Below are 27,428 nucleotides of genomic sequence, written 5' to 3' on the forward strand. Positions count from 1 at the left end.
GGGGCATGGGGTTAGAAATGATGGTGGCACGTGATGATCATTATTATCCAAAGTACATGTATGAAGACAGGAATTGGTGTGAATATACTTTGTATACAACCAGAGATATGAAAAATTGTGTCCTATATGTGTAATAAGAATTATAACACATTCTGCTGCCATATATAAATTAAAAAAATAAAAATAAAAAACACTGGAAACTAAGCATGCATATTTGGCTTACTATAGTTTAACTTTATTTTCATTCTTCTAAACAAGATTAGGTCTACAGACTATTCTAACTCTGATCATTCCATTTTTAACATAAACTTTTGTTGTTGGATATTTTCATCATATCCTTTTCTTCTCCCAGATTGGCTGGTTTGCCCTTTCTTCCTTCCCTGCTCTCTCATTGAGGTTTGAAGCAACACTCAAAACTGTATTAAATATTTCTGCTTGAACACTTCTTGTTATTCTTGTTGTTGTTTCAGTAGTAGACAACTCTTTTTTTCTTACAATGTCCTTCTTAAATGGACCTTTGCTTAAAAGTTTTCCCTTCCAGTTCTTTTCCCCAACCTTGTCCCATTTCTATTTTCCCTGTTTTGTGATATTTCTTTCTTTGATCTTTTTTCTCTATTTCTCCTCTTCTTCCATTTGTGTTTTTTTTACTTTTGCTTACATGCATGAATTCTTGTACATTGCATTTCTACTGCTTCAGTTATTTCATTATTTTCATAATTTGCTTGCCTTCACTGTATCTTTTTATTTGGAGTTGTCTTTGTTCCATTCTGGCAATTGACATTTTCTACTTTTTTTTTTTACTTTTTGTTTATTTGGTTGAGTCAGAATTATTATGAAAGACTTGATAGAGAACCAAAGATGAAATAATAAGGAGATAATAAGGAGTCACCTAAATGGAAAGATAAGCCTATAGGCTTCATTTTGGGAAACACACAGACCTGAATGATATCTGACAATTCTGATATATTTGTGATTGATAAACACACTTGAGGTGTTGAAAACAAGTTCATATGTTGCATTTTGAGCAAATAAAAATCATTGAAAAAGTGAGTATTTAATAGTGAGCTGGGTTGGTAAATGAACATTTAAATTAACACTGCTGAACAAAGAAAATAATGACAAGTATTATGAAATTTTAACTTTGTTTTATGTTTTTCTGTTATCGAATTTTAATCTTTATATGTTTAGTATAGTTTGTTAGAAATTTTGGATATCATATTCTTTTAAAATTCTATTTAAGAAATAGAAAAACCAGTATAGTCAGTATAGCCTGTTTTAATATAACTTTTGAAACAATTATAGCTGGCAGTTATTGTGGGCTTATTATGGACAATGTGTGGCACTAAGCATTTCACATATATTTTCTATTTTAATCCTTTCATTCATGAGAATTGGCTATTAGTATTTCAAATTACAGATGAAGAATATGAAGCATAGAAAAATTAGGTGATTTACATAAGGTAATACAGCTAATAGGTGGCAATGCTAGGATTTCTATCAGGCTGTCAGACTCCAAGGCTTGAACTATTATTAATCACTCCTTAGTCCATACTTGAGGTTGTTTAATTTTCAATGAAAATAAACTTCCATTTCATTCTCAAAGGTCTTTAAGTCACTTTCTAGATTGTTGTATGATATAAATATTATTTTGGAAGTAATTGAAATCCCTAGGAATTTGGAATTTTAAAGACTTTTTATGATAAATAGAATACAGGAAACTTTTGTTGATAGCTTTGTATTTTAAGTCATGATGCAACTCACTCTCATTTTGTTTTTGGAATCATTGAAACAGGTTTATAATAATGTTTTGAATTGGAAAAAGCAGAACAAACATAAAAGTACATTTTTTACAACATTTTAAATATGTTAGTCTAATCTAACCTATTGGTCTTATCACATACTTCTAACCTAGGAAATGTTACTGTATTCTTTTTGCTTATATAAATGTTTATATGTTTAAAACTGAGAATTATAATTTTCTATCTGAATTTTCCAAAGGGAAAAGACATTATATTGTGAAAATATTAATATCAAGAAAGATCAACAGGAAAATTATTGTTCATTTATCCCAAGATTTTATGAAGTAATAATGTTGCAGGAGGAAAAAAAGGTAAGTTGAAAAGTGGCTATTTTATCTCTTTTCCAGGTTTTAATATCACTGAATCTATTGTTGTAAGGTTAAAGTTCTCTTAGATCTACTGTGTCCTATAGCTTTATTGCTGAGTGAATATTGTAGAAAAAAATGTATTAAATATTTCTGCTTGAACACTTCTTGTTATGAGGAACTCAACTACTGCTAAGTTTTTTTTTTGTTTGTTTCAGTAGCAGACAACTCTTTTTTCTTAAAATGTCCTTCTTAAATGGACCTAAAATGTACTACCTTCTGCCTACTTATTATTTTCCCTTTTACTATGATTTCTTTTTAGTTTTTCTTTCTTTTCTTGTAAGGATGAATGTTCTAGGTGTGTTTGAATTTTATTTACCTTCATGGTTACTACTGTCCTTTGAAGTTACATAGGAACTACCTTCTATTTGTGAATTTATTTCATAGTATTTGTTTCTGTATCTAAAGCTAAACATACTATTCTGCTTGTAGGCTTTATAGTATATAATGAAATTTTTATCTTCTTTGTTCTGGATAGTGTGTACTTATTAACACAAGCCCATTTAGATGTACATTCCATTTTTTATAGCTATAATTCAGTTTATTCAATTGAAACTTATAGTAAAATAAATCTCTGGATTTTTAAAATTTACTATTAAAGTTTAAAGATTATAGTATAAAATTTTAAAAATGGATACATTTAGACTAAAGATAAATGATTCTCTTGAAAAATCAGTAATTATTTTTATAAGAAATTTCTTCAAAATTTCCTTGGTCTTCTCTTGAATTTTAATCAGTAATGGAAAATATTGTGTATCAGAAACAAGACATAATACTAGAAAAAGATGTATCAACAAAGTAGCAATATAATCATTTTTATAAAATCATTTTTATAAAATAACAATTTTAAATTTCAAAGCAGATAAAATATCAGTTTGAACTCAGTAAAATTTAATGAACATAATAAAAAAGGAAAAGGTGAAAAAGGGTTTGGTTTCACATTAGGATTTTATTCCTAAATAGAACTTATGTGTAATATGCTTTGAATATCAGTAAAATGTCAGTAAAAATACACAAAAATTAAAGTAAAAAAATTGTTTTCTGTTATAAATTGATGTTTAATGAAAACCTTATTTATTTAGATATCTGACTGTTATATTTTTTAAGAGCCTTCTTTCATAGTGGTAACCCTGCATTTTTTGAAAGGAGGAGTTTTTATTAGATGATTTTCAAATTAATATTAGTGTGCCTGTACCATTGTAACCATTGCATTGTTTACTGTATTGTTAGATTTCTATAGTCTGAGATAATTTTCTTTTGAAATTGTAGAATGGTAAATTTAAACATGAAGAATTATAATTGGTAAGAATGAAGTAAACTGGACTTACTTTAAAATATTAGCATCTGTCTGTTTTTTCTCATTCTTTTTATTTTAACTGTAAAATATCTACTTGATTACATTTCCTGAGCAGGGAGATTTTGCTTTTATTGTTTAGCATAGTGCCTAGAACATGAAAAGGGCTTAATCAGTATTTAATAAATGCATCATTTTTCAAACACTAACATTGTTTTATATTTAATAGTAACAAATGTTTTTAAAACATAAATATTATTTTCTGCATTTGTATAAAGATTTTTAATGTCTTAATTTTTTAGTTCATTTTCAAAAAAGGAATCTCTGAATTGATAGTCCTTTCTCATATTCAGGGACTACTCCCACTACCATTTTACTTTCCTCTTGAATTCTTTTCCATTTATAATTATTGTAAGTCAGGTCAAAATATTATCTCATTATTATCCTAGTGTATATCATTGTTATTTGCTACACATGGTAAAATGCTAGAATATAGGGATGGTAATGCTAGAAATCTTGGTTTGTTGGGTGAATGGGTGTGAGAAGATGTGAATATTCTAAAGTTAAGATTTTATTGCTTCTTGGTGTGTTCTTTTCTATTGAGATCTAACATACAGCTAGATTTGACTATATTTAAGGGTAATTTACCTCCAATTATTTGTATTGAAATACATTTTTTAAAAAATGTGACTTTTCCCAGGGGTTTATGTATCTTTTTAAATTATATGTAATGTGTCTCTTACTCTAAAGAATCAAATCTGTGGAAATAATTCTGACAAAATCAGAATGTTGAGGTACTAAAAGGCGTTTGCAATTAAAACAGACATATAAAATATTATGATTTTCTGCATATTTGATATAAAACTAATAAATGTTTTGTTCAAGATGATTTGTGCAACCACTTTTTTTTAAAAAGAACATCCTGAAACTAGGAAAATAAAATAGAAAGAATCACTTTTTCTGTAATTCCAGCTAGTCAGGATGCTGAGGCAGGATGATTACAAGTTAGAGGCTAGCCAGGGCAACTTAGTGAGACCCTGGCTCAAACTAAAAATAAATAAATAAATAGACACAGGGTCTCTGGTTTAATTCCTAGGTCCTTGATCCACTTTGAGTTAAGTTTTGTGCATGATGAGAGATAGGGGCTTAATTTCATTTTGTTGCATATGGATTTCTAGTTCTCCCAGCACCATTTGTTTAAGAGGCTGTCTATTTTCCCCAATGTATGTTTTTGGCACCTTTATCTAATATAAGATTACTGTAATTATGTGGGTTAGTCCCTGTGTCCTGTGTTCTGTACCATTATCCTACCAGTCTATTTTGGTGCCAATACCATGCTGTTTTGTTACTATTGCTATGTAATATAGCAATAGTAACAAAAAAAAGTCTGCTATAGTGATGCCACCTACTTCACTCTTCTTGCTAAGAATTGCTTTAGCTATTCTGGGTCTCTTATTTTTCCAGATGAATTTCATTTCATGACTGCTTTTTCCATTTCTGTGAGGAATGCCATTGGGATTTTGATTGTCATTGCATTAAAACTGTATAGTGCTTTTGGTAGTGTGGTCATTTTGGCACTATTAATTCTGCCTATCCAAGACCAATGGAGATATTTCCATCTTCTAAGGTCTTCTTTAATTTATTTCTCTAGTGTTCTTTAGTTTTTACTGCAAAGAACTTTCACCTTCATTGTATCAGATTAGGCCACTACTTCCTTAATAAGACTCCTATAGTGCAAGGATTAAAATAAAGAATTAATAAATGGGATGGATTCAAATTTAATTAAAAAGCTTCTTTTCAGCAAAATAAATAGTCAGTGAGGTGAACAGAGAGCCTACAAATTTTTGCCACTTGCACATTAGATAGAGAACTAATCTCTAGGGTATATAAAGAACTAAAAAAGCTAAACACCAAAATAACAAATAACCCAATCAATAAATGGGTCAAGGAACTGAACAGACACTTCTCAGAAGAGGATACACAATCAATCAACAAATATATGAAAAAAATACTCATCATCTCTAGCAATCAGAGAAATGCAAATCAAAACCACTCTCAGATACCATCTCACTCCAGTCAGAATGGCAGCTATTACGAAGACAAACAACAAGTGTTGGCGAGGATGTGGGGGAAAAGGCACACTCATACAATGCTTGTGGGACTGCAAAATGGTGCAGCCAATATGACAAGCAGTATGGAGATTCCTTGGAAAACTGGAAATGGAACCACCATTTGACCCATCTATCCCACCCCTTGGTCTACACCCAATGGACTTAAATACAGCATACTATGGGAGCACAGCCACATCAATGTTTATAGCAACACAATTCACCATAGCTAAACTGTGGAACCAACCTAGATGCCCTTCAATAGATGAATGGATAAAAAATGTTGCATATATACACAATGGAATATTACTCAGCAATAAAAGAGAATAAAATCATGGCATTTTCAGGTAAACGGATGGAGTTGGAGAAGATAATTCTAAGTGTAGTTAGCCAATCCCCAAAATACAAATGCTGAATATTTTCTCTAATATAAGGAGACTGATTCATAGTGGGGTAGGGAAGTGGAGCGTGGGAGGAATAGACAAACTCTAGATAGGGCAGAGGGGTGGGAGGGAAGGGAGGGGGGGGACGTGTGGTTAGAAATGATGGTGGAATGTGATACATCATTATCCAAAGTACATGTGTGAAGACACGAATTGGTATGAATATACTTTATATACAACCAGAGATATGAAAAAATGAGCTCTATATGTGTAATATGAATAGTAATGCATTTTGCTGTCATATATTAAAAAATCAATAATTAAAATAAAGAAAAAAAGATGGTGGAATGAGATGGACATCGTTATTCTAAGTACATGTATACATGAATGATGTGAATATACTTCGTGTACAACCAGAGATATGAAAAATTGTGCTCTTTCTATGTAATATGAATTATAATGCCTTCTGCTGTCTTATATAACAAATTGGAATAAATAAGTAAGTAAATAAATAAATAAATAAAAATTAATGAATTAAAAGGGCTGGGCATCTAGCTCAGTGGTACAGTTCTTGCCTAGCAGGTCCAATGGCCTAGATTCAATCCATGTACAGAAAATTCAATCCATAGTACATGAAAATTCAATCCATAGTACATGAAAAAAAAAGCAAATACCCTTTTATTTCTTTGCCCTATAAGTATAAAAAGAACAAGAATTTGATTGAGGTATTTGAAATAATAGGTATTTTAATGTATGTGTTATTTCTGAATGTTTTATTGTCATTCAGAAATCACAATGTGTAAATTTGGATTTGAATTTTAAGGTAATGAGGGAAGATGAACTCTGCTTTTTCATAAACTACAGATTTCTTGGCTCATATAATGCTAAATGAATGGTGCTTTTTTTCTCCCAATGATTATTATGACATGGGATTACTAAACTTTCTGTTATTTTGTTATGTTCACAACCAAATTCTGACTCTGTATTTTTAAGTGTAAATAAGCAAGTAGGAAAAATCTGCTTACTAGAGATGACTTACAAGTGTTGAGTTTGAATGACTGTTGTCACTATTGGAAGTGGTTATCACAGATGCTGCTCACTGTGATGAGCAGATGATGAGTTCAGTTTTAGACAGTTGAATTTGGAGAAAAATGACTAATAGTGTCAATTTTAAAATAGAATTTATAATACAAATTAGGAATAGAGATACACATTTTTCAGTCTATCCCATGAAGGTGATAATTGAAGTGATGAAATGGCTATAGAAAAGAATGCAGAGATGAGAGGAAATTTCAGAACGAACCTTTGAGGAACAAGCACATAAGGGAGTGAGTGAGGCATGAGAGATGTGCCAGAGGAGAAATAATTAATGAGGTAGGAAGTGAGTTGGGGAATTTAAATACCAAATGATAGAGTTTCAAAAAAGAGAGGGTATAGAAATATATTTATTTTTATAGGACAATGATGCTGGTAAATCATTAAACAAAAGAGCAGATTATAAAATGGTATACATATTGTCATTTTTAAAATTTTATGAATATATTTTCTTGCATTCATAGTCAAATATTTGTATTGATTAACTCAGAGTGGTGATGTTATGAGTGATTTTTTTGGTCAACTTTTATTTTCCTCTATTATTTAGTTTTGTTTTGGGTGCTGGTAGTGATCAAAATCAGGGCCTTGTGCCTACAAGTGCTAGACCAATAAACTATACCCCTAGCTTTATGATTGATTTTAATTTATCCTCCTTGCATGGTTGAATTTTCTATTGTTCTAAAGCCACATGTAATATAATTTAAAAGAGATAATGAAGCTGCAAGAAAGGTTTTAAGAGGAAGAAATAGATGCTGGAGAAGGTGCAGGTCAAGAACAGGCTTTGTTAATAAAAGGAATTTGGAGAGTAAATATTTTAAGGATTGTTGAGTATTGAGAGAGAAGTTCTGATGGCAGATGCAAGTTAGATTCTGTGCAGTGAGTTAAATGGGGTCAGGCAGTAGAAGCACTGAATATATATTAATACTATACTTTCCAGAATTTTGCTGTTAAAGAGAAGAAGAAAAACTGGAGTAGATTAAGAAGATAGCACAATAGGGGACAATTTATTTTTAGATGTATGTATATTCTTAGAATAGTTGAAGGATACTGTAGAAATAGAGGAGTGGCAAAAATAGATGAGATAATTAGTATAGTAAGGTTATATACAGAAACAGATAATAAGCAAAGGAATTCAATGCATAAACAGTTGGTTTACATTAGAGAGGAAGAGAAACCTCTTTATGAAAAAGGAGAAAGAATGAATGATGAAATAAGTAAGGGGTCAGGCATCTTTTTCTATAAAGGGCCAGAGAGTAAATATTTAGTTAGGACTATATAGTCTCTTTCACGCATATTCAACTCTGTTGTTGTAGTATGAAAGGAGCCATAGCCAATGTAAAAACCAATTATGTTCCAGTAAAAATTTTCACTTATAAAAGCAGACAGTAGATTAGATTTGACTCATAGGATAAAGTGAGTGACCCCTGAAAGAGACATATTGATGTGTATAGGAGATACATTAAATAATTTTATTTTGGATGGCCTATGTTATTTTGTTGACATAGACAACAAGGTCTTCTTGAGGGCACCTGGAGATCCAGGTCCATTAACTGCTTAGGAAGTATGAGCTGGTAAATTTGGTGTGGGGAGGCTCAATATCTTTGCTTCAGTTGTTGGTTTTTAAGATTCAGGTGATGCACTGACTTCTACAATAGATGGCATATAAAAATTAGTTATAGGCAGTGATTTCTTGAAATTGTCTTATATCAAGCCTGTTGCTTTTTTCTTATTTTTCAGAATCTCAGATTTCTGACTTATATTTGCTAACTATAAGCAATCACCAGTTTACTTTCTATCTTTGTAGATTTTCCTATTCTAGACAATTCAAAAACATAATTGTGCTATATTTGTGCTTTGTGACTGGCTTCTTTCACTTGTCATAATGTTTTCTATGTTTTACCGTGTATAAGTTAATAATTCATTTCTTTATATGACTGACTAGTATTCATTCTGTGGCTATGCTGTATCTCTGTTTATCCATTCATCAGGTGATGAACATTTGGGCTATTTCTACTTTATGGGCAAGAACAAAAATAGTAAGTATAATTACTAAATGAAAGTATAATAATAGTAATACACATAAAACTAAAGCTGCTGTAAACATTTGTGTACAAGTCTTTGGCTGTAGGTTTTCATTTACCTTGAATCTGTACCTATAGGTGGAATTGTTAGATAATATGTGTTTCTAGGTTGTGGGGTTGTGGCTCAGCCATAGAGTGCTTGCCTAGCACATGTGAGGCCCTGGGTTGGATCTTCAGCAGCACATAAAAATAAATAAATAAATAAAATAAAGTTATTGTGTCCAACTGCAACTAAAAAATAAATATTTTAAAAATATTGTGGTTCTATGTTTATCTTTTTGTGGAACTGTCTTATAAATTGGTAGCATTTACATTATGTTCAGCAAAGTATGAAAGTTACAATTTCTTTAATATACTTGCTATTATTGTTTGTATTTTTATTATAGCCATCCAAAGGTACATGAATAGTGTCTCATTGTGGTTTCAATTTTCATTTTCCTAAGGAATGATGATATTAAATATCTTCCATATATTTGCTTGACATATTTATATCTTCTTAAGAAAAATGTCTAGTTAGATCTTTGCCCATTTTTACATTGAATTATTTGTCCTTTTATTATTAATTTAAGAGTTCTATTGGTTTGCTTTTGTCTGAATTTACAATTAATAATATTGAATAACATTTCTTGTAAATGGAATCTTTTATGGATGTTTATGTTCCCAATTCAAACATAGTTGTTAGAGTGCAAGATTCTTGCATTATATTTGTATACCTATAGTTAGCAAAATACATACATTTAATACATTTAATAATCCTTTCTTGAGTGAATTTATTGCAGTTCTGAAAAATGGGCATATTTATTTTCAAGTTAGAATTAGGGAAAGAATTCTTAGGATTTCTCTTTCCTCCCATTTATACTATTTACTTAGCAATGTAGGTATTAAATCAATAAGATGATTTTAAAAGTGCTGTTTTATCTTTGGATTTAAACATTTTTCTGATTTTACAACCATAAAATAATAAGAATATAATTTAATGAATGTGTTTTTTTAATCATCATAACTATCCTTAACATCTATTTTATTCTGTTACATACACAATGTTTTTACAACACATATTTTGAAAATAGGCAGTATTCTGATCCTCCAAGAATTTCTGTTAAAAACACAAATATTAACTTTCATTCAACCTGAATATTTTCTTTAGGAGTTTGTTTTGCCTTTGGTAATAAAAAAATCATCTTAACATTTTAATTAATATAAGTCTCTAAGAAAATTCTCTACTTTGCAAAACACTTAACAGTTGCATTTATTGGAGTGCTTTGATTTGGTAATACAAAGTGCATGAAGTTGTATTGACTTTTTAATCAAAAAATTTCAAAAAACAGTAAAATTTCACTAGGTGGCGCCAATACTTTGGATCTTTACTAACATAAAACCTTATTTATTCATTAATTTCTCATATTTATTAAAACAAACATTTAAAAATGACATGGCAAGGGCTGGGGTTGTGGTTCAGTGGTAGAATGCTCGCCTAGCACTACAGTGTGTTGGCACTGGGTTCAATCCTCAGAACCACGTAAAAATGAAATAAAGATATTGTATGTCCACCTACAGCTAAAAAATAAATATTAAAATAAATAAATAAATAAAAATGATATGGCAAGATATAAAACTTTCCCTTGTAATTCATTTGAGCAAATTTATATTGGAAATTTTAGCTCTTTTGTTAATTCTGTCTCATGAAAATAACCCAGACTATTCATTTAAAATTTTTATTAATATTCCATGTTACAGTTTAGATATGAGGTATCCCCCAAAAGCTCATGTGTGATATAATGCAAGAAAGTTTAGAGATGAAATGATTGGGTTATGAGAACCTTACCTATCAGTGCATTAATCCATGGATATAGATTACTGTAGTGGTTACTGTAGATAGGTAGGGTGTAACTGGAGGTGGTGGGTCATTGGGACTGTGACTTTGGGGTATATATTTTGTCCTTGATGAGGGAGTGTCTCTCTCTGTTTCCTGGTTCCACATTCTGGGCTGCTTTCTTTCACAGCGCTCTTCCAGCATGATGTGGTGCCTTATCTTGGGCCCAGAGCAACGGAGTTGGACATCTATGGACTGAGACCTCTGAAATTGTGATCTCCCCAAAAAACTTTTTCTCCTCTAGTGTTCTTGTCAGGTCTTTTGGTCACAGCAGCAAGAAAGCTTACTAAAATATTCTACTTGCAAACAAACTTTTTCCTACTTATTTTTTGTAAAAATTTATAAAAATTGTTAGAGTTTTAAAAGCTTTATTTTAAGATGTAATTAATAACCTAGTGTTTTCCTAGGATTAGTATAAGATCACCTAAAAATAATTTATTAATATTAAGTAGATCTTAGGAAGTTGTAATTCTAAATGATTTTAAATTATGATTTTTTAAAAAACTTTAGTCATAAGGACATAAAAGGCAGAAAAGCTTGTAGCCTTTTTTTGATATTTTTGGTTTCTATTATAAGTGGATTATGCCATTATTAATGATGTGAAATTTTTACTTTTTTGATTATCATTACTAGTCTTTAATACTTATTGAATTACCTGATTACTTGGCTTTATAATAGGCACTTAGCAATTTATTGCAGTTAGAAGTAGTTGTGGCCTTGATAGAGCTTGTTTTGATAATGAACAGAGATTTAAGAAGACTGGCACACAATTAACTATATTTTCCTCCCAACACATTTTAGTTGTTCATGTTAGAGTTACTGTATCCAAAAGCTTTGAGTGTTTACTTTTCTCATTATCTAAGAAAACTTTTATAGTGTATAAGTTGGATTTCAAAGACGAAAAAAGAGATGGGACGAAAGATTCGAATCATTGAAAGAAAAAGGGACAAAATTATGAGTGGGCAAAGAATGAAGAAAAGATTAAAAATATTTAGTTATTGATTAAACAGATATTAAATACCCTTTGTAAGAGTACCCGATGTCTTCTAAGTCTAACTGTAAAATAGTTTGTACCATCACTGATGAATTTAACACACTGAGATCATATTCATTCATGGTAAAATGTTAGGCGCTATATAAGTAAAGCTTTGGACTTATGGTTTAGTGGTGAAGAGTTCAGGTTTTAGAATCACATAGCATTCAATTACTTCCTCTGTTACACACTAGCTGGGTAACTAGCCATTCCTGCCATTCTGAGCCTCAATATTTTCCTTTCAAATCTCTACATGTAAGTAATAATATATGAAGAAGTTATTGTGAGAATTCACTGAACTCTGGTTACATACAAACACATACACATAGGCACATTTACTCATACTGCCTAATAGTATCTGAGTTATTAAAGCTAAGTAATGATATTAATTTTCATTTAATGAACAATGGATTAAGCATTTACTGTGTACTGTAGATAGGAAGATGATGAATAGGGCAAAGTTTCTTTTTTTCTTTTTTCGATGGGCAAAGCTTCTTGAATTGAAGAATTCATATTCTTTGTTGGAAGATAGAATTTTGTAAACAATTAGCAATGAAATCCAAATAAGTTTCAGTGGGACTTTTAGGGTAGAACCAGTTTGATCCTGCTTGAGGGATGACAGAAGTCAACAAAGAATTCCAAAGTATTTTTGGGTTATATTTTGAAGGACAAGTAGGGATTTATCATATGGAGTGTAACTTTCCAGGCAATGAGATGTGTAAAGCCATGAAAGTGCAATAAGGCAATTTTAAGTTTTACTTATAGATGGTGATGATCCAGTAAATGTTTTAAGCAGGTGATTCATGAACATATTTGTAATTTCAGAAAGAGTACAATCAACTGGATGGGATTTTGGGAAATGGGACAGAGAGCTCATGACATGAAGAACAGAGGTTCACATTGTGTATGGCTGTATTAACAGTGAAATGAGGGAGAAGTGACACAAAATTTGTTGTTAGCATTGATTTTATCTAATGATTAATTCTATGTCTGAGGATGAATGAAAAGGAAGTATTAATGATTTCTTATAGATTTTTCACTTAGAATACTGGGTGACTGGTGTTGTGAAGAATTGGAGAGAGAGAATATAGAAAGTATATCATATTGTGTGCATATGTGTGTGTACACTACTGGGGAATCAATATGTTAAGCATCTTTTTGTTATATAGGCAGAAATGTCAGAAAGGTAGTTAGAAAACTGGAAAAATATGGACAAGAGGTTTATGGAATCAGTCTTTGCAATAAATTATATAATCCATAGGGAGTGAGCATTCAATATAGGTGAAAGAAGGTTAAGCTAAGAAAGAAGTGAAGGATAAAATTATGGCAGGATTAGAATGAGGAGGTATGATCTCACAGGAGCCAGAGGAGGACTGAATTTTAAGAAAGTTGTTGCCACCTGTATTATATACTTTGGGTAGGTTAATAAGAATGAGAGTTGAAAATAATCCAATGAGTTTTGAAGAATTAAAAATTTTTTCTTCGTTATAGATGGATACAGTATCCTTATTTATTTATTTTTTATGGTGCTGAGGATAGAACCTATTGCCTCACACATGTGAGGCAAGCACTCTACTACTGATCTACAGCCCCAGCCCCAATTTTGAAGAATTTTGAGATCATTGGTTACTTTAGCAAAGTATATCTGATGGCCAGATGGAAGTAGACTGAAGAAAGAATGAATGATAACAAAGATAATTCTAGGAATATAGATGTATATTCATATATTTCAGAGATCTCTCCTGGAATGAAAGCAGGGAATAAGCTCTTAAATGTCTAGTCATCAGTCCTTCTCCTGGAACACTCATTTCTGATCATGTGGCTGACTCCCATTCATCCTTTGAGATTCCATTTTCTGGTGATCAATGTATACTTCAGTTGTGGCATTTATAATGTTGTAATATTATCATCTATTTCTTTGTTCCTGCCAACAGACCATTGCCATTCTTGAGGTCAGAGATTGTGTTTTAACTGATTATTAATCCTTAACATATGGTGGATTAAAAGAATTTTTGAATGAAGGAATAAAATTATATTGAGCTGATTTTTAAGGGAAATATTGGATTGGTGGAAAGTAGATAAGGAAATTTTTAGTAGAAGTTGAAAACAAAAGATATGTATAGCTAGCAGACTAATGACTTGGTGAGTGTGAATAACGTAAGCTATAGAGGTCCAGAGTACATATAAATTATATTAGTGATTATTAAGCAGAAAGATATGAAGAAGTTATTCATGTTGTTTATTGTGATAGGGTTTGCTTTAAAAAAATTCTTTATTGTTTATATCTAACTCATTCCTGAAGATATATTGGAAAGAAAATATTGGGGTAGCAGGACCCTGTATTATATTGAAAAAATAATAATATATCTGGCCCATGCAGAATTCTAGATGAATTTCTCAAATAAAATACCTATGCTCATCTATATTACAGTTGCCCAAAGATTTCTTCTAAGTATATAAAATATTATTTACTTAATTTTTAAAGAAACCTCTAGAGCTCACTTGTATGTGTGTAGAACAGTGATATTGTTCGATATCAGATATAACTTTTTAATTTGCAAAAAACATGTCCTGTAATATAAATAAACAATGAAATAGAATGCTATAGATTCTAAAAGTATGTAAAATGTCTCAGTTGCTTCTTTCCTCAGCCACCTGGAAGAAGCAAAAACTGAGACCAGTGAAGTGCTAAATCTGGAGCAGGTGAGAATGGGAGGAGGTGGGAGATGATAATTGCAGCAATGTGTACTGTACTTTAGACAAAACCATACAGTAGTGCTTTTATCAGGAAAAAAGCCAAGATGAGGCTTCAAACCACTCTATATCCCTTTTAAACCACATATATCCTTATTTATGTAAGGTCAGTGTTTTCCTGGCATGAGTCTATAGATTCATTATAGTATATTGAATTTTGGGTAAGTTTGGCAAGTTATTATTTAAATATTTGGATTCAGGTAGTGATAGTTTGAGTAATGATGGAAATCTATATTTAACTATGTTATTTTAAAAATAAAATGAAATGTTTTCTTTTTTGGTGAAATTGTGTGTTTTTTAAAAAATTTGCTAAATCTTATTATTCTGAAAATATAAAAAGGCAGAGTTGTTTCTTACTATTGTGTATTTTTAAAAATTCTTTTTATGCCTCTTTTTGATATAAAGTCATAAATAATGAAAAATTATAGCATGAACTTTTTGGAAGTCAGATTTCAGTTTGAGTTTTACTCTAATGTTTGCTAGTCACGGGCCCCTATACAAATTACTTAACTGTTTTTTTTTTTTTTTTTTTAATCAGGGAATGAATCCAGCGGCCCTTACCCACTGGGTCACTTTCCCATATCTTTTTATTTTTTATTTTGAGAGAGAGTCTCAATGAGGGTCTCAATAAGTTGCTTAGGGTCTCACTAAATTGTGGGGGTGGCTTTGAACTTGAGATCATTCTACCTCAGCCTTCTGAGCTACTAGGCTACTGGTATTACAGGTTTGTGCCATCATGAATACCAAATTACTTCACTTTTTTTTTTTTAAAAGAGAGAAAGAGAGAGAAGAGGAGAGAGAGAGAGATAATTTTTACAAATATTTAAGCTACATCCCTAGCCCCAAATTTCTTCACTTTTGTAAGGCTTTCCTGTAACATGTAGAGTAGCTTGTAACTTGTTATGAGAATTTAAGAATGCAGGGAGATGTACATACAGTAGTGCTTATTTTAGTGATAAATATGCTGCTAAAATTTTATTGTTTTCTATAATACCAAAATATAGTGAGTTTAAAGACAGAATGTGTCAAATTTTCTTTTGGATTGTACCTACTGATATGCACTCATTTAATTTAACTGAATCAAGGTAGTATACTTATTTTTTTGTTTTCAGTTTTTAATTTTTTTTCTGTGTTCATCTGGTCTATTGCCTAATCCTGACATAAATCTGTTATATTTTTATGCTGGAACAAAACATTTATAAAGGAAAGATGAGAACTATGATGCCCCTGATCATGTCACACACAACAATTATTTATAAATTAATCATAGACCAAAATGTAAAAACTAAATTATAGAACTTCTGGAAGGAAAATTATGGGATAAATCTTTACAGCTTTGGAGAAGGAATATATTTTTAGACCACACAGAAAGCATAAAAGGAAAAAATTGATAAATGGACTTCAAAATTAAATACTTTCGCTCATTGAGTCACTGTCAGAATAATGGAAAGACTGGCTGAGAGTGGGAGAAAGTATTTGAAAAACATCTATCTGACAAAATAATTGTACCTAGAATAAAAAAGAACACTTATAACTCAATAATACTAAGACCAAAGACTCATTAAAATATCAGCAAAACATTGGCACTGACATAAAAGAGAACAGAAGAATGTCAAATAAGCACAAGAAAAGTTGCTCTGAATTATTAGTTACTAGGGAAATGCAAATTAAAACCACAATGATATGCCAAATGCCCCCTTATTTGAATGGCTATAATTAAAAACACTGGCAATGTCAAGTGCTTATGCCTAATATGCAACTGGAAATCTTCACACATTGCTGTGGGAATATAGAATAATAAGCCTACTTTGGACAATATTTGACAGTTTCTTAACAGTTAAAATATACATACTATATGGTGTAGCTACTCCATTCCTAAATATTTATGTAACAAATTAAAACAAAAATTCACCAAATACTTGTGTAAGTATTTTTATGGCAACCTTTATTTGTTAATATGGATATTTTAGAAAACTGGAAACAACTCAAATGTCATCACTATGTGAATGGATAAATAATTTGTGTGATATTCATACAATGTAATGCTATTAGGCACTGGAAAGAACTAGCCATAGAGTGACTCATTCACAAAACCATATGGTCAATCTCAAGAACATCCTCCTGAGGAAAAGAAACCAGATATAAAAAAAACCCACATTACATGATTCCATTTATGTAAAACTCTAGAAAAAACTAATCTATAGGGCTGGGGATGTGGCTCAAGTGGCATGCGTGGGGCGCTGGGTTTGATCCTCAGCACCACATAAAAATAAAATAAAGATGTTGTGTCCACTGAAAACTAAAATAAATAAATAAATAAATAAATAAATAAATAAACATTAAAAAATTTTCTCTTTCCCTCTCTCTTTAAAAGAAAAACATAACTAATCTATAATAACAGAAAACAATTGAACTGTTGCCTGTGGTCTCTGAGAAAGAATTATTTGAAAAATAGCACAAGCAAACTTTTTGGGGTAGTGGAAACTTTCTATGTCTTGGTTTTGATGGTGGTTACCAAAGCTATGGATTTGTCAAAATTCTATATATTGTTTTTAGTTACATCATTGGGTATGCAAATTGTATGATATATACGGTTTACTAGAATGTAAGCTGTGAGAGGGTATAGAATTCTGTATTTTTAATTCACTGTTGTATCCACACTTCCCAGACTAGTCATTCTGTGCTTACCATATTTTATATATGAAGAATGAATTGGTAAAATCGATAGTATTTGACTTGAATAACCTATAAACACTTATTTTTCAGTACTATTTTTGTATGATCTTTTTAACTTGTCAATCTTGCATATGTTTCCCATTAGGAAAAATTATTATTATTTATATACTAAAAATTATTTTTGATGTGGTAGTTAATACTTTATAAGAATTCCTATGAATAAAAGAGTTAAACTTCCCTAATGATTTGCTTGGCATATTCACACTAAAAGGAAATTGGTATCAATGTGATATTTATATCAATTTTTTGGAAAGGAATAATTCTGATATTCTTAAATACTTATTTAATAGTGAATTATAAAGTTATCTTTTCACCATAATTTAAATTCACAGGAGATTTACTATTTATTTTTCAGAATTTTAGCTTAAGGATCATTATTGAATGTGTGGGTTTCTGAGATAGGGATGTGAAGGATTAAAAGACCAGTGGGACTGGTGTTCAGTGAGGAAGTGGAATGGTATGGGATGACACAGGTAGGGAGAGGCCAAATTAGGCAGGTTTTATTGGCCTTGGTAAGAAGTTTTAATTTTATTCTTAGGGTAATAAAATGTTTTGCATAGGGGAATAACATGAACTTTCTGCTATAGGGATACTAGAATGGAAGGGATAGAAGTAGAAAGAAAATTATTGGAATAGTGGCACTAGAGGTGAATAGATTTATTCAGGGTACAATTTGAATTGTGATAAGGGCTTTGTATGCCAATGTAAGGACTTTGCACTTTATTGCATTGTCAAAAGGGAGTCAATGAAGAGTTTATCAAGGGAGTGACATGATTAGATTTATCATTTTGAAAATGTCTAAAGTGAACTTGCATAGGGATGAGATGGGGAGAAGGAAGACCAGGTACACATTTCTTTTAGTCCATATAAGAAATGTTGTACCTCTGAAGTCTTAGGTATGAAAGTAGTTCTGATCTTTTCATAAGAATAAATCAGGTCTGAAGGCATTTATCTGTGCAGTGGTTACAAAGTGGGTAGGACCTAACTGAGACTAACCCTGTTTCTAGTGCTATGATGGGAGTAGGTATCCCTTATATATTAAGTAGATTCAAAATAAAGGATAGCAAGTAGAAGCTGGAGAAATTCCCTGAGGCACTAGAGTAGGATATAGTTATATACTTGCATTGTGTTCAGTGGCCTCATTGGTAAGTGAGAAGTGTGCTGGTAACGATAGCTCAACTGTCTTCATAAATTTTTCATAATCTTACTTCCTCCTATTTGATAGAGCTTCACAGTTCTTAATGCTTGACTATGTCTCTCAGTAATGGCTTGTAGTACTTAGTATACTTAAACTTTTATCATAGCCTCTATTGAACTAAGCTATTTACCATGAATCTTGTTTTAGCTTTCTGTGCTATTTCTATAAAGATCAAGTTTTGATTTTGGCCTCCTATATTTTTATTCTACATTGGAAGATTTGGCAGCATGCTAGCTATTCTCAAGATTGAAATACTTTCAAGGATTGGAAATAGTGACTTCTGGACAGAGAATCTAGACCTTCTGGCAAAGGTACAGGGGAACTTGACCTATGAATATAAGCCATGCCCCTAGAAAAAATTGCTTAACCAAATCTTTAACTTTTAATAAAATTTGATGCTTTATCAGAATAGTAGAATCAAGGGGATCCAGAAATTATTATTATTTTGAGATTCTTGGAATGATGGTCCTTTTTTAGTTTTTTTTTTTAGAATTTAATTTTGAAGAAATATTGATCATGATTTGTTCTAGTTTTTTTTTTTTTCTGCTAAGACCTGACCAGAATAATTATAGAGGATGAAAAGTTTATTTGGAGGTTCTTGGGTCTCAATTCTTAGACAGCTGGCTCCATTCCCTGGGACTCAAGGTGAGGCAGAACTTCTCAGAGAAGATGTGGCAGAGGGAAATAGTTCACTTAATTATCAGGAAGCAGAGAGAGATTCCACTCCCCATATACCAAATATATACCCCAAAGGCATTGCCCCCTAGGGACTTATCTGCTTTAGCCACACCCTACCTGCCTTCAGTTAGCACTCAGAATTCATCCACTGATTGGGTTAAAGCTCTAAGGACCCAATTATTTCTCCTCTGAACCTTCTTGCATTGTCTCACACAGGAGATTTTGGGGAACATCTCACATCTAAATCATAACATGATCTCATAAATTACTTGATTACTTTGTAACTCTTGTTTTATCTTGCCCTAGGTATCCAGGAAGGGGGAGGTCAATGGACAATGACTACCTTGTGTTGGGGAAAAAAATAAAGGCACATTTTCTGACTTTGAAGAAACTGTAGTTTCATGAGGTGGTTCAGTACCCATTGATATTCAAATTTGATGTCACAGATAAAAGGATTGACCAGAGAATTAGACTTTGAGCAGTATGGTAGTTCCTTTTTTAAAACTTTGATGCTTTCAGCTTTTATTGTAGAACCCCTAATTCCATGTGAAAATTCTGTCTCAGCTTTTAGAGTACTCTGACTTTCACAGAACACCACTCATTTCAATGGATACTCTGATCTGAGAACTTGGCTTATTTGGTACTGCTCTCAGAGCTAAAGGGATAAGGCAGAGGGCAGCATTTCTTTGAAAGCCAGGGCAAAGGCACTAACATAGCAAAGGTAGCATCTAAAATATAGATATGGAGGGAATGGAAAGTCCAAAGTATACTACTGGTTCTGAAGAATGAAATTAGGTTAGAAGTAGATAGGTAAGTATCTAGTAATTTAGTATCTTTGAAGATCAATAATTAGTTGGTAAACATAGTATTTTATGATAAATTAGGTGGTAAACATAGAGATGTTTTAGGTAGAGTAAGAATAGAGGACATAAATAATATAAATGTTACCACTGTTTACTGGTGACAAGTTCTTGCTTCCCCAAATGCTGAATTATAACACCAGAGAAGCACACGGAGGCAAGTATAGAGTGGAAAGTGGAAGGCTTCATTAAAGGATAGCAGAAAAGACTCCCCCCACCCAGGAAGTAAAAGGTGGAATCAGTAGAAAGAGAAGGTGTTCCCTTTTTTATTTCTAAGGTCTACTTTTAGTTCTCCCACATTCCTTGTCTTTTGTTTTCCTCTATCCAGCAGTGATAGAATGCAGGTGGGAAGACCAAAAGGTGGTAGACTGATGGGGCAGAGAGGAGTAATCTGGGCAGGAAGGGCCTGGGGTGGTTTGATTAGCTCCTCTCTGTTTGCTGGGAGCTATTTCATTAATAGTTCTTTAGGATGGGCCTTGGGAGCATTAACATTTAATTTCCCCAGGTATTGTTTCCCAGGCTCAGATCAGACTCCATCTTCTTTATGGACTCCATTGTCTATATTGTCTCCATTTTCTTTAATCATATGGGATATTAGACCCGATTTACCTAACTACACTAACTACCTGTCTTTAAATCTGGTTTCATAAACATTGTGAAGTTCATTTTAGTGCAGTACTGGCTCTATGTTTTGAAGATTGGCAAACTGCTGTAAAGGCTACAATAGAAATCATTCCACTGAGCTTGTACTACACCTTCTCCTTTCCAAAAGCATGAACACACCAATCTGTTTTCCAGTGTTTTCACCTTAGTTTATTATTAGTAATGGGTCTTCTTTGTTGATAGCCTGCTATATGTACATAAACCCCAGTACTTATAATTGATCTATGCCATGATATATACTTTTTACTAGAAGATATTGAACACTTTCAAGATGTCTTGAGCTTGAATAGTCTCCAATTTTCAGTCAAAAAATTATCTTTAAATAATTATTTTGACTTGAGCCTAGGAAGAATGCTGGTTTCAATTGTCTTGACATTATAAAAGCTAAATGAAAATTTCTACAACTCTTCTGTGTTCCAAAACTAATGGCTTTCTATCACCAGTGTCAAGAAAGTATAGTTTCTTGGCCTGTGAATTCATCAAGGAGTCTATAACCTTAAGTCAACTACAAAAGTAATAAAACAGAATATTTAATCTTTTGTTTCTCTACCCTTAGGACCTTGCTCCTTCTCCATATTAATTTAACGAGATCTTTAGAAAGGACCTGTTGAACAATTTGGTTCCTGTTGATGCTTATCTCAAGGAATGTCATTTATTACTAAGACAAAATTCATGAATTTAACTTCATTAGCTGTCCTTCCTTCCTTCCTTCCTTTCTCCCCTTTCTTCTTTTCTCCTTCTATCCTTCTTCAAATTGACAAATAATGATATCTATAAATGGTGTTCCACATGATGTTTATATATATATATATATATATATATATATATATATATATATTTTATATGTATACACACATACATACAAATATCAATTAAGAAATGTTTTATCTCATATACCTTTTTTTATTGGTATATTTAGCAATTTCAAGTACATGATGTATTGTTATTAACCAAAGTCACCATGTTCTACAATTCAGCTTATGAACTATTTCTTTTGTCCAGCTAAAATTTTTTATCCTTTGACCAACATTGTTTCCTAACTCCATATTACCTCTAGTAACCAATGTTCTATTTTCTGCTTCTGTGAATTTCATTTTTAGATTCCACATAAAAGTAAGGCCATGTGCTATTTGTCTCTCTGTGCCTGGCTAGTTTCACTTAACATAATATCTTCCAAGTTCATCCATGTTGTTGTGAATGACATGGTTTCCTCCTTTTTTTTTATCTCATCTTAATTAAACAGGAATTCCACATACATTAGGAGGGACCTTTATTACTCAAAAGTCTCTGACATTGTAGGCACATTCTCTAAAAGTCCAAGAAATTCAAACCTAGTTAGAGAAGAGGGCAGGGGTTGTGGCACAGGGGGCATAGTCAAATATTAGGAGGCACAGTCAAATATTAGGAGGCACCATAAAGAAACTACAGAACAAAAGCTATGTCAAGCCTAGGTGGACAATTTAAAGCAGCTTTGAACCAGAAAGAGATTCTTAGAAGAATTAGATTGCTCTTAGAAGAATTAGATTGCTCTGAGATCTGTTCTTTTGTAATTATCTCCCAATGCTTTGACTGACAGTTTCTGATACCATGCTGTCTCTATACTTTCTTTACCTGCCCAGATCATAACCTTATCTATATATTACACACTGAATCTGCTATTAAAATTTTAATCTTTAGTAGAGACCCTACAGTCTCCTTTTTCATTTTTGGAAGAATTATATGTGGGCTTGGAATACTAAAACTTTGTGAGATTTGGAAATACAATATAAGCAAATATGATTTGAATGAAAATTGTTGGTATTTAACTGAAAAATAAATAAAACCTTATTTTTTTGCCTATCAGATATTTCTTATACTTACTCAGAGTTGTTTTGCTCTTTGTCTGATATTTGGACTGTTTCATGTATAAAACTAACTGAATAAATAACCATTAAGTAAGTAAAGTGTTGCTGTAAAACAAGGCACAATTATGGTATAAATCAAATGGATCTCACATGGTGATTATAAATTAGAAAAAAAATTTGCTTCATTTCTGATTTATAGGTATGAATGTTGAAAAGTAACTTATTTTCTCTGAGTTTCTTAAATTTATAAAATGGGAGTTATGATACTTCCTTTTTTTCTTTTTAAAAATCTTTTAATTGACTTTTTAAAAATAAATGACAGTAGAATGCATTATAATTCTTATTACACATATACAGCACAGTTTTTCATATCTCTGGTTGTATATAAAGTAAGTTGCTTCCTACTTCACAGGATTATGAAAAATGAGATAAAGCATATGAAATCACTCATTGTAGTTAAGGCATTACGTGGATATTAATTTTTGCTATTTGGAAAAAATCCTTGTCTACTATTCTCACTGTAATAGCTTAGTGTTATTTGAGTGACATGAGCAGTCTTGTATAATTTATCTTTGTTCATTATTTTTAAAGATAGAAGTTGTGAGAGCAACATAATTGCCTTTATACGAATAATGATGTTACTACTGCATTTCATAATGTTATTATTTTGTTGCTGTGTTTAGGATTATACTTTGAATTTGCCAGACTTTAAATTGAGTGGTCTAATTCTTTTTTCCTCTTCAGAATATTTACATTCAGTTTCTTTATTGAGTAGTTTAGATTTATTAGCCTAAAAGGATACCTTTCTCTCTAAAAATAGTTTGTGTCTATGTGTGTCTCTCTGTGTGTGCATCTTTTCATATGAATTGTTACTATTAAGGATTGTAAAATAATCTCAGTGAAGTTCAGTAAGTTACTCACTCTAGTAAACTGATTTGCTATAAGAATAAATCACCTGTTTGTGACAAGCAAAAGTTAACCTTAAATCTCTGTATAGAAAGTTAAATTTGTAGCAATATAGTTTAGAAACTCCTTCAAACTTAAAACTATTTTTACATTAAGCAATATTTTTCATAGTTTTATTTATACATAAAATGTGCATGTATTTTAAAATATACATTTTATCTTTTTAATAATATATTTTTACTTTTCATATATAGTAATTTTTCTAAGAATCAGTTTTAACAGGGTCATATTTTCTTTAAGAACTTTGGTATAGGGCTGGGGATGTGGCTCAAGCGGTAGCGCGCTCGCCTGGCATGCGTGCGGCCCGGGTTCGATCCTCAGCACCACATACCAACAAAGATGTTGTGTCCGCCGAGAACTAAAAAATAAATATTAAAAATTCTCTCTCTCTCTCTCTCTCTCCTCTCTCACTCTCTCTTTTTAAAAAAAAGAACTTTGGTATAATGCAATACAGATTTTATTCTGAAAAATAACTGCATAGTTTTTATAACTATGAAAATATTTCATAAATTGGTTCCTGTAAGTGAATTTTCTTTTTGGAATCTGGAATGAATTGATAACTATTTCAAAGAAGCTAGTGACATTTAATAATATTTCAATAGTAACATTTTAGAGAAATTGATATTAATTATAAAATGACATGTTAGTGTACCTAAGAGTTTTATGATAAGAAAATATTACCTTTTGTGTGTCATATATACAGTACTGCTGTATCATAATATGTAATTCATAGTTTGTGAGTTAGTCCATGGAGAAATTTAGGAGAAATTAGTTTCTCAAAAGTGCTAGCAAGGTTATTTTAAAATACTTAGTCTAATAATATTTTTCTAAGGATTGATAAAGACAGGTAGTGTAGAGTGAGTATGCAAGAGAAAGTGAGAACAGTGTCATGGTAAGACTAATGAGTGCCTGAAATACTCGTCTTTGCTTTTCAAACTAAACCTTTTAGGCCATCAATCAGTCAAGAGTGGCAGATAGTGACCATTAGGTGGATTCATTAACACCCTGCAGTCTGTTTGTATGGGGTGACCCACATCTGTCTTCATTAGAAGTTTTCTAGTTGCCAGTAGTGAACAGATGGGTCATTATTGCCAACACTGCTCTCTGGGCCTACCTGGAGGACATGCAAAGTCATCCCATCCAGAACACATATCCACATTTACCTACTCTGATGTGAGAACAATATTTTGAGTACTGGTGATTAAGATATTTTAGTTCTTAGGCTGCATATTTAGATTCATATTTGTAAATAGTTTGTAAAAATATTATTTTGGAGGAGAGGGAAATTATTTGATGTATATTATATATTATAGATATTCAGAAAAGCTAGGCTGTACTTGAATTGTAAATTGGGAGTACTTTGATTATATATTTTTATTTATATTTCTTGAATTTAATAATAAAATTGAAAGACTTTAGTAGAGACCAAATATGTAATGAGTATGGTTATTATTGGTGACATGTCAACATCAAAAATACCTTGTATTTCATGTTTTCCTTCATTGATCTAATGGACTTTAAGTAGGACTATACCATTTAATGTGATAAAAATTTAAAATTCATGCTATTAAAAGCTTATATATATATATATATAAAATATATATAATTAGTCGGTTTTAAATAAAAGGCAAATCATGCTTATAGCCTTAAAACATGCACTTTTAGCATTGAATTATATCTTTTTTTAAGAAAGAGAGAGAATTTTTTAATATTTGTATTTTTTTTTTTTTTAGTTTTTGGTGGACACAACATCTTTATTTTACCTTTATGTGGTGCTGAGGATCAAACCCAGCACCCCGCGCATGCCAGGAGAGCGCGCTACCGCTTGAGCCACATCCCCAGCCCTTGAATTATATCTTTAAAAAGACTCTCAGTGATAGCAAACACTTTTGTAAGAATAGATTAAGTATAGTCATTGTAACATCCTGAGTGTAAATGATGAGAAGATATTGACTGTGCACATTTATCATTGAACTCCTGCTTCTCTCTCTCTCTCTCTTTTAATCAACTGATAGATTTTGTTCTTTAATCCTCAGGGTCACCACAAGTGCAGTATATACTTAGAACACTGAACAATGAAATGGTGTCACTCTTCTCATAGTACTGTAGAGCAGTGTTTTAAATCTAGTATTCTTTATTTAGAAATTTGGAGGCTAGGGTTCTGGGAAATTGTGGTACTAAGAAATATTAGAATTTTTTAGAAAAGATATGACTAGTGATTTTATTTTCTTTCATGTAGATTCTGAGAGAAATATATCATGTTTCTCAAATAATAATAATAATAATACCAAAGGGCTAGATTAGCCTTTCTATTTTCTTAGGTTCAGGTATTCTTTGCCCAAGGAGTCTAATAAAGAAAATTATGTCCCCTTTTTGTTAAAATGTATTTTTTTTGTAGTGATGAACTCATGTTAGAATGGGAAGAGAAATGAAGATTTTTAAGAATCATAACATTCAAATTCTGTGGTGATTTCATGCATTGATTTTCAAGTATGGAAAAAAGCAAAGAGAATAAAAGAATAGAAATGTGTATGGGGCACTTGCACAATACTTATACCATCAGGATTCTCACTGAAGCAACTGAAAATGAGAAAAGATCATATCAATCACATGAAAATATTTCATTCTGAGAGCAGGAATTTCAATATTGATGAACTTTGCTTTTTGATTTAGCTTATTATATTTTATTGATATTTGATTTTTAGGATTTATCATTACATGTGACATGTGACAGTCTTTTACTGTTTTTATCTTGTGTGATATTTAAAATAGTGCCATATATAGTAACATTTCTTTGTTTTATCATCTTATCTCTTAATTTATCTTACAGTTTGGCCTCAAGATCTCTTTATACTCTTAAAAACATTAAGAACACCAAATAACTTTTATGTTAGTTATACCTATTGACACTCATTATTAGAAATTAAAACTGAAAAAAACTTAAAACACAAGAAGAGTAATCAAGTATCTCTAAGAGGACAAAATTCAAATAGGAAATAGTCTTAATATTATTAAAATAATCTTGGTCTTGAGAGTTCTCTGAAGGGATAGCAGGAACTCCCCAGGGGCCACTGTAGCAAACTTTGGTAACCATGAATGTAATTGTTTGAAGTTGGAGGTAGCATCATTTTTTTTGTTTGTTGACTAAATGCCTATACCAGAGGAGAGTCCTCAATGTGTATATTAGCTAATAGTAGCACAGATTATATTACCACATATATTATAAAATTGTGTTTTAATATATATAGTTTTTAATAGAACTATTTTTTAGTTTAAAAGTAAAATTGTATCTTTTCCCCAAATATACAGTGAAAGTGTAATTTAGAAAGTGTAATTTCCTAACTATACCTGTTAGAATTATAGTGACCTTTAGATATATTGCTGACATTTGCAACTCTTGTATCAAATGTCTTCTAACATTATACTGTCAGCAGGTAATATGAGAATTGACTAGTTTGAAATGGCAGTCTTAGGGAAAGTCATAAACTTTGAAACACCCATAACTACTTTTAATGTCAAAAATCACACATGGTCAACTTCAATATTTATTTTAATTCTTCTAATATCTCTACAAAACTTCAAAAATTATTACTTTAAAGAGTAACATCTTTTTTTTCTGTTAATTTCTTTATTTAAAATTGGCATATAAAATTGTACCTATTTAAAAAACAATATCCTGAAGAGAGAGAGAGATACAC

The 27,428-nt window shown here is 31.3% G+C and overlaps 1 protein-coding gene across 1 annotated transcript in view; it reads left to right on the forward strand.

Moving 5' to 3' along the window:
• Nucleotides 1-27,428, forward strand: part of STPG2 (sperm tail PG-rich repeat containing 2) — a gene marked incomplete at both ends in the record, with an annotated part of 313,074 nt that overhangs the window by 23,847 nt on the left and 261,799 nt on the right. Inside the window, one exon of the mRNA XM_081304686.1 lies at nucleotides 1,999-2,110. Coding sequence (XP_081160812.1) covers nucleotides 1,999-2,110 — 112 coding nt within the window. The remainder of the gene's footprint in view (nucleotides 1-1,998; nucleotides 2,111-27,428) is intronic.

This window comes from Spermophilus citellus (assembly GCF_964194105.1).
Source record: "Spermophilus citellus genome assembly, chromosome: 8".
NCBI classification, from domain to species: domain Eukaryota; kingdom Metazoa; phylum Chordata; class Mammalia; order Rodentia; family Sciuridae; genus Spermophilus; species Spermophilus citellus.